At 41.0% G+C, this 9,143-nt stretch overlaps 1 protein-coding gene across 2 annotated transcripts in view; it reads right to left on the minus strand.

Annotated features, from left to right (window-relative positions):
• The window catches only part of ddah1 (dimethylarginine dimethylaminohydrolase 1), a 76,120-nt gene extending 69,623 nt beyond the window's left edge, over nucleotides 1-6,497 (minus strand). The window contains exon 1 of one of the 2 annotated variants that reach the window (XM_061825009.1): nucleotides 5,844-5,969. In XM_061825009.1, coding sequence (XP_061680993.1) covers nucleotides 5,844-5,944 — 101 coding nt within the window. In that variant the 5' untranslated portion in view covers nucleotides 5,945-5,969. Of the gene's footprint in view, nucleotides 1-5,843 lie in introns of both variants that reach the window. The other variant, XM_061825008.1, reaches the window with a different exon arrangement.
• Nucleotides 6,498-9,143: the final 2,646 nt, after the last annotated feature.

The raw sequence follows: 9,143 nt of genomic DNA on the forward strand, positions 1-9,143 counted from the left end.
CACACACCAAACCAGACATTCACACACCCCCGGTGACGGCTGAGTGTGAGCACGTCATATTGCAGGACTGAGAGGAGTTCCTGTTTCCAAGTCTCCAGCAGCTGTCTTGCAGCCTCCTGTACTATGCGTTTTCTGCGGTGACAGAAGGATGCTGAGTGTGCGTACGTGCGTGTGAAGGACTTTGTCTGGTCTGGTAATTTTCAAGTCTTTGCACATGATCCATGGCAAATGTCCACCAAAGCGGGATTGTCCTTGGCATATATACTATGATCATTTACTTATACTACAAGTTATGCACTAAAATATAAAAAAAGCAGCAGTTTTGACTATTTTGTGTTCTTTATCGCTTTCTTATTAACTTTTCAAAGGCAATAGGAGATAAGTTGCGCATTGCCTGTGTAACCATGTCACCGTTGAGGTAGCTACAGTAGATATACAGCAGTGCTAGTAAGGTCCCTAACCTCCAGAAGGACCTATGAAGTGCTGCCTTAAGTTTGCCAGTGAGCATCGATAGTAAATGAGTCAAATGACTCAGAAGGATTGGGAGAAAGTCCTGTGGTCAGGTGAAAGCAAAGTGGAACTATTTGGCATTTAACCTGCTGTCTATGCGGGATGAGGAAATCTGAGTACGACCCAAAAAATACCATGCACACAATCAAGTGAGGTGAAAATGTGTTTTTCTACAAAAGGTTCAGGCTGACTTAACCGCATTTAGGGGGTAATAAACAGAGTCTATAAAATCTTGGATGAAAACCTTTCCTCAACAAGAACACTGAATATGGGTCATGGAAGGGGGTTTCAGCATGACAAGGACTCAAAACATTCTGCCAGGGTAACAAATGAATGGCCGACCTCGTCTTTCTCCAGACCTTAACCCCACAGAAATTCTGTAGAATCTTCGAGCTTCAGGAGCAGCCAAGAAAACTGCAAGAATTTGTGTTTCTGGAAAGACGAATGGATCAAAATTCTTCCCGAGCTGTGTGCACTGCAAACCTGCTGACCAACTATCAGAAACATTGCATTCATGTGCTTACAAACAATGATTTGTAGTAAAAGACTTATTTTATTCAACAACATACATGTCTACGACTATAAACATTTGAATAAAACAACAAAGAGATCATTTGTCTGTGCACAAATGTACTAATTCAGTAGGGGGATCATATAATTTATGCTCACAAAAAAACAACAAAAAAAATCACATCCTTGGAGTGTTGTGCACCTGAATGATGGAATGTTTTTTGAAAGATTGTTGAATATACTATATCACATTGTGTTGTAAATCAGGCATGAGGATTTCGGCAAGTATGGTAACCGATCTTTCGGTTCCGTTGATTTTTGTCCTGGGAAATGGTGGGAAACGATTTTATATTCATATTCTGCACCTCAGCTTTATCACCTCACCTTCTTCATTGGTTTCGGCAATAAATTCTTCAGATATAGTCCACCTTTGGAACGTCTTTAGGGACACAGTCTCTTGTCTTTTACGCTTAGCAACCGACATGTTTGACTAGCATTTGAGTGACCCGGATATGAATAACTCGACCTTGCGCATGCGTAGCGCAGAAGCGGAAACCGGTGCCGTTTGTAAACCACACTGACAAAGGTGGGAGTTTTAATCATTAAAAATAAAGGGGTTCATGTAGGTTCGTTTTATACAGATTGTTGAATTTCGTTGAGAACTTGTTTTACATTCCACACGTGGGCGAATTTTATTAAAAGTAAGCCCTGAGATCTGGGAAACAGACTTTCGGTTCCGTGTTTTCTCAGGCTGTGTAACGACATGGTAACGGAATGATCGTTTCCGTGAAATGCTCACGGCTGTAAATGTCTTTTCAGTGACAGCAGACTTTCATGACAGACAATTCAATTAGTCAATCAATATAGGAGATGTATTTTTGCACACTTTACTCCAAATCGAACAAACATATCTAACTGGAGAAATTGTGGTCATTAATTACTCTTGATGAAAGTCACATTATTTTTTAAAAAGTTTTTATAATATGCAAGAAAATTAATATAAGGCACCAATAGGGCAATATTCTGTTGTACGTATAAAGCCAAAAAACGCAGACAGACCTATTGCAGAAGGTTAAAATGCAACAGGAATATGAAAGATACTTGGAGAAGTGATGTTGACCCAGACCCGCATTATACTTGATGGGTCCCAGTTATCTTTACAATTTCTGCTCCATTCACACATCGATGTCAAACCTTACTAAAGCAAACCCAGTTAGTTCCATAAAGGAAGTCATAAGAGTGGCAAGAATAGATAGGAATTTGAATTTGCGGGCTGTCTAGTCAAAACAAGGTATTTACGCAGAATAGTGTTAGTTTGGAGAAGGGTGGGGGTGGGGCTTGCCTGACCAGAAAGAGCGTTTCACAAAGAGGACTAAACCCAAATATTTGGTCTACAAAGCATGACCTAAACATGACCTAAATATTATGTCTTCAGGACAGAATTTTCTATCCTGTCTGCACACCTTAAATCATACAAAAATGCGCAGTGTCTATCTCTATCAACAATCAACTTGTATAAACCCTAATTTCTCATGAATAATGTGTAAAATTTTGCAAAAATATTTTTAAAAAGTCAGTACAGTGCATCATATTTAGGTATAGATTAAAAATCACATTGTATAATCATACAGGTAAATCGGGTGGTAAAAAAAAACTATAAATCAACATTTCAATATGATATTCGACGTCTTATGTGAGACATTTACATGTATTACGGTAATGCGCACTGCCAACCTGAGATTCCTGACCAGCTGGCGGGAGTTATCCATTTTACGATCGTTAGCGTAGCATACATTGTATGTGTTGCTACTGCACCAAATATCAGAAACAGATGCCGGTGAGTTGGATTTGACTTAAACTAAGACAAAAAACTACAAGGGCTAGTTATGCAGCTGCTTTGAAAAGAAAAGTGTCATCATTCCTGCCAAAGAAGTGGGCAACCGCAAAGCAGCACGGCAGTAAAAATGTAGCTGAATCGAATATGAGATTAGGAGAAAGACAAAGGCGAAAATAATCAAAAAGCATTTGGAAAGGTTTTGGGATGTGTGAAAGTTGCGCAGATCCCAGAGATGCCCTCCAAAGCACTGACAAAGTTAACAAAGTTAAACATTGTTGAATTAGTTCTTGAAGACTGTCACACGTGTTATCATCAGTATTAATAAAATGTAATACCATCATTGAGCATTTATTTTAGTTGGTTGAGGGATTCTGTTCTGACAATTACAGGGACCAGGATAACCATGTCCTGTCCAGAGATATACAGTATATTACCGCTACATCAGCACATGCACAAAGATTATTATTAATGATTGTAGTTCAGACAATTTTTGGAAAAACAATAGAAGTACAAATAATAAAAGTAAAACCTAGCGAAATAGAAATACAGATAATTCCTAATATTTTGAGCATATTGATAGCAGCAAATTGGTGGTGCGCATTGTACATTGGTAGAAGGGTTTTCCTGATTTTTTAGGTCAACTTAGGTGGTATGCATTATACTTCAGGACGCAATATACACGGGAAATTATCGTATCTGAAGATTTTCTCTCAATCAATGTTAGCTCATTGTTGGTAGATTAGTATGTATTATTATTTTATTAGTATTGTAATGTATAATCACATTAGTTTAACCAATGCAAAGGATATCTCCCATATTGACAGGAGTTTTTAAATCTCAAATAGATGACATTGTCTGTAAGAGAGACCCCAACAAGGCAGGCAACTGGCAAATGAGAAAGAACTAGTATAACAATGCAAGGACACAATGTCGCTGTGGGGAGTACCCCGCAAAGCACCCCCATTTAATGCACTTGTTGATATATACTTGAACTATAGAAAATAAAGTGAACTTATCACTCAGTGTGTGCAAAAAAAAAAATAAATGAAAACAAAAAATGTGATAGTGGGAAGTGAGAATGTGTATGTGTTACATCAGAAAAGTAACAACCCAAGTAATCCATTCATAAGAAAGTAGAACAAAAGATCAGAAACCAAGTTGTGTGTAATCATATGAAATAACACAGGGAAAATGTATGGAACACATGAAGAGAGGTGCAAAAACACATGGAAAGCTAAAACAACACGTAAGATCCATCAAAAATCTAACAGTAATCCAGCCCTTGTCAGTGAAAATTAATATCAGATGGTTCGGTCCTAATGGATGGTCTTCAAAAAGGTCTCGGTACCAAAGTTTGAGTCGAGAAAAATCTCATGATGGGAAAGAGCAGAGAGCTGTCTCAAGACAGTCACAAAAAAATTGCTGCAAAACGCAACGATGGCATTGGTTACAGGCGTACATCGAAGCATCTGAATGTTGCAGTAAGCAGGGATGAGGCTATAATGCGTAAATGGAAAGCCAATCAAACCACTATAAATTTGCCTTGATCAGGTGCTCCTTGCAATATTTCTGACAGAGGGGGGAAAAGAATAATCAGAAGAATTGTCCAAGAGCCAAAGACCACCAGTGGAAAGCTTCAAAAAGACCTGGAAATAGCAGTACTGTTATCACAGGGAAAACAGTGAGTAATGCACTCCACCACCATGACCTGTATGCAAGATCACCATGCAAAGAACCCTTTGATGAGAAAATCTCAAAGCTCATTCAAAGTTCAACAAGATGTTGAGATGAATAACATTTGGACAAGCCAGGTAAATACTAGGAGAATATAACCTGGTCAAATGGGAGCAGAATTTAACTCTTTGAATGATCTAATGCTCGCCAAACATGATTTGCAACATGGCATCCAGAGAGCTCAATTTGGCTCTAATCCAACCAGACAATATTTATCCAGTATTTAACTGGCTTGTCCAAATGTTGGTCAGCATATTTTAAACACGTTTTTACATGCTGTTTTATTTCAGCAATGAGATCTTGCTCCTGATGAGCGTGCAAACAGGCCATGGTGGTGGAGTACATTACTCATTGTTTTCCTTGTGACAGCAGTACCGGTGACAGCTTGGCAATGAGATCTTTATGTCGGCCATCGTTTAGGACTGAGCCCTCTGATATTCATTCGCACTGAGGAGGGGTCATGCCTTTTTACACCTCCTCTTTGTCATATATTCAAAACGTTTTACCTGTGCCATTTCACTATATACACAACTTAGCCTCTGACCATTTTTTCTAATTTCTTTGTGTGTATGGATTACTGTGGTTGTTCCGAACACAACTTGTGGTTTGGTGAGCGCACCATCTTCCATAAAGACTGTTTCACAGTGACACCAGGCCCCCTTAGTGCTACTGTACCAAATAAAGTGACTCTGATCTGAACCGACAGCGGCTTTCACAGAAGCCGACCAACCATTTACCCCATTGTCTCTGTTTTCCTCCCTCTGTCGCTAACTCAGTGTTCCACACGCACGCATCTTGTGTGTGTGCATGAAGTCTCTCAACAAACGTTAGCTTCCACAACTATAAAATAACACACAGTGTAAGTCATTATTTATGGTATTAATTTGGTCTATAACATATTTGTGCAAAGCACCTCTCACCTTAATGTTGCACAATTTGTATCAAATTGAATAGAAATGCATTGTGGTCTTAAATGGGCGTTGCCCATGTGCCTTATCACCAACATTCTTTTGTGAAGAGTGGTGAAGGCTAAAGTCTAAGTCTAAAGGCCTACTTTAATTGTGGGATGCTAAAGTTGCTATTGTTGCAATGGAGTTGAATGCAGTGAAATATTTGAAGAACGAGACATCACATGCAATTAAACAATCCTGTGCACGTCCAGCGGCAGTTCTTAATTGCTAGGCAAGAACGCCCAGCAAAGCTCCCCAGGAAAACATTCAATGATGCGGAGCATATGTTGCCACTTTCCTACCTCTCTCCTCCTGCTCTCTGCACCCGGTCTGGTGATGAGCGCCGTGTCCCCACACACAACAGCCGCATCCTCCACGAACACGCAGTCCGGGAGCGTCTCATCAGCAGGCAGCTCCACGATCTCGAGACCCAGCGTGCTCCTCAGGACGTGGACGTACGCATCGTGTTCCCTTTGCGCCTTACTTGAATCCACTTCCGCCTGGCCGGTCCGGAGCGCCTCTTTGGCCAAAGACGTCGGAACTCCGCGGACGATAGCGTGAGTGTAACAACCAAAAGCTGCCATTAAACCAGCCATGTTTTCCCCTTGGCACGCTGATAAATAACAGGGGGAAACAATCGAGCCTGCAGAGCAACCCGGGAAATCAGTGAGCATCAGCTGTCACAAAGATGTCCGGTTTACTCATTCACCACGCTGGAGTTAATTCTTAATTGACAGAGACGTCTGCTCCATTGAGTGCCAGCGAGCCGCGCTTTAGCCTCCTGGCGGGTCGCGGTGACGCGCAGCGACCGTCACGTGAAGCCAGCGAACAGCCTGTCAGCCCTTGGAGAGGCGCACTGCCCAACAAGTGACAGCCGCTTGCACGCTGCACCTGCAAAGAGCCTCGATGCAGCACTGCATGGAGGACAGGGGCTAAGGTCCCACCAATTTCAAATCAATAGATCAAGTGCATGTAAATATATACTATGGGTAACCATACCATAATAATAATAAAAATACTTCAGTATCTGTACCGTTTCAATTAACATGCCAAACATTGTCACATTGCCTAGAGTTGTAAACAAATGTGTTCTTTCTACGCTTTACTTTGTCAAAATTAGATAAAGTTGCTACTCTTGCATGAGGCTGCATGTACGCTGCCTCTTGCCCAAAGTCAGCTGGGATTGGTCACAGATCTCACCCGGGGCCTGTTGCCCTAGTGAGAATAAACGGGGGCTAACTACTTTTTACAACCTCTGCATACGACAATATGACTTAATTCTACCATATATACAGAGAGAGGTAGTCTAAGTAAATAGAGGCAAAGTCAAGGTTTTGAGATCTTCAATGACTGAGAACTGCAGGACTTAGAAAAACCGTGTGTGTATAATGGGTTAGAGTTGAGGAGCTGAACAGTTTGCTCCACCAAGGCGAACTTGTTCAAATTATTACAGCCTCTCGAAGAACCGGTAGTTGTGTGTGTTCATCCCCAGCTAACACAAACAGGAAAGTTAAAGGGGACATATTTGGCAAACCAACTTTTTCTAGTATTTGAGATGTAATACGTGCCCTGCGACTGACTTGACGGCCAGTTAACGGTGTAGCCTGCCTTTCGCCCAAAATTAGCTGGGATAGGCTCCAGCCCTCTGGCGACACTTGTGAGAATAAGCAGCTTGGAAAATGGATCGATGGATATTACCTCAGACGGCATGGTGGAACAGTTAAAAAGCATTGGCCTCACAGTTCTGAGGTCTCGGGTTCAATCCCGGATCCGCCAGTGTGGAGTTTGCATGTTCTCCCCCTGGCCTCCATGGATTTTCTCCGGGCACTCCGGTTTCCTCCCACATCCCAAAAACATGTCACATTATTTGGACACTCTAAATTGCCCCTAGCTGTGAATGTGGGTGCGGCCGTTTGTCCCGATGTGCCTGGCGATTGGCTCGCAACAAGTTCGGGGCGTATCTCGCTTCCTGCCTATTGACATCTGGGATAGGCTCCAGCATTTTTCGTGACCCTTTTGAGGATAAGCAGCTAAGAAAATGGATGGATATTACCTCTTCAGTGCCTCAGTAAATGAAAATATACATTTAAATTGTCCACTCATACCTGAGTCCAAGTTTTTCTGCCAAGGGGCCTGAAATCGAGTCTTTTGAATTTCTCAAACTTATCTAGGTCCCTAGCAAAGATTTATGACTTCCCTTTTTCCTCCCGAGCCAGCGCTGTCAATATGACAAACACGTGCTCACACAAGTGGGTCTTCTACACCACCAATCAGAGGAAAGTAGGCGACCTCAGCCAAATATGGAGAAGGGGGATACAAAACTGGTCAAACAGAAAGAGCTGTCAAAGAGTTTCTCTAAATTCACAAGACAAAACCAAGGTGCATTTATTAGAATTAGATTTGGATTTTATACGATTTCCATGTTAGAGAGTCACTCAACGATAATGTAAGTTGCCAAAACACAGGACATTTAAAGGAGGACTTTAAAAGTTAGGAGGTGAGAGTTCAGTGTTTCTTTTAATGCCAAAATTATCCACAGATTTCACCTAGAAACATCTCTAAATTAGAAAAGTATTATTGAAATTCCTTTGTCACTCAGACATTTCAATGACCTCAGTTGGAAAACTGACAGCCAATCAGTGTTGGCCACGTCTGCAGTGCTTCCTGTTCCGAGCCCCCATTGCTCGTGGATACATTTCACCGAAAAGAGAACGTCCACTATCTGGCATTTTGTGGAAGATTTTTGTGAAAAATAATTACAAACAAACAAAACAAACAATCACAATGTACAATATTCAAGCCGATGAGTTTGAGCCAGAATACCCCCAAGAGGAACTTGACACGTTAGAGAGGGGTTTTTCAGTGAAAGCGAACAATGACAACAGTCGCAATATATGGATCACACAGATTTTCCAGACAAGCTCATTTCGAAAGACAATTTATCTATTGTAATGATCATGGCACAGCTTTTGATGTGTATGAGGAGCATTCGGGAATGAGAGGTAATGGAGGAGCATTTAACGTCCTAAACAGCTCTCAGTCTCAATTCCTTAGAACATGAACATTACATTGGCGACAGAATCGTCCGCGGTGTCAAAAGAAAAGTGGAACGAGGAGGAAAGACAGACTAAGAGGAATTATGGACAAAGACGAACTATCAAGATGCTACAGATAACGGCTAAGAAGCTATAGCTAATGACGTTTCAGCTAACGGCTAAGAAGCCAAAGCTAATGGCGTTTAATGTTTATGATGTTCCGATGTGTTTGATGCTTTTCTGAAGCGTTGCTTTAGATGTAGAGAATATACAGTGTATATCCCATCTTGTGTGGTGAATAGCATTCAAAAAAGGTTCCCTGAAGAAGATAGTGTTTACAAAGGATATCACAAATCCAAATATTGATAATGTATTAACATGAAGACTAAAACCCTGTTAGATCAGTTTCTACACTCATACACTCGTGTTATTTTGAAAGAACCAACTTTTACATACTTGCAATTCATGTCCAAAGAATATTGGTTTTGTAGCACATACATGACGACCGTACTTTGCTGGTTTGGTACAAAACAAGTACACATGCAACATAATGACATTCATATTACG

This window comes from Syngnathoides biaculeatus, chromosome 7, assembly GCF_019802595.1.
Source record: "Syngnathoides biaculeatus isolate LvHL_M chromosome 7, ASM1980259v1, whole genome shotgun sequence".
NCBI classification, from domain to species: domain Eukaryota; kingdom Metazoa; phylum Chordata; class Actinopteri; order Syngnathiformes; family Syngnathidae; genus Syngnathoides; species Syngnathoides biaculeatus.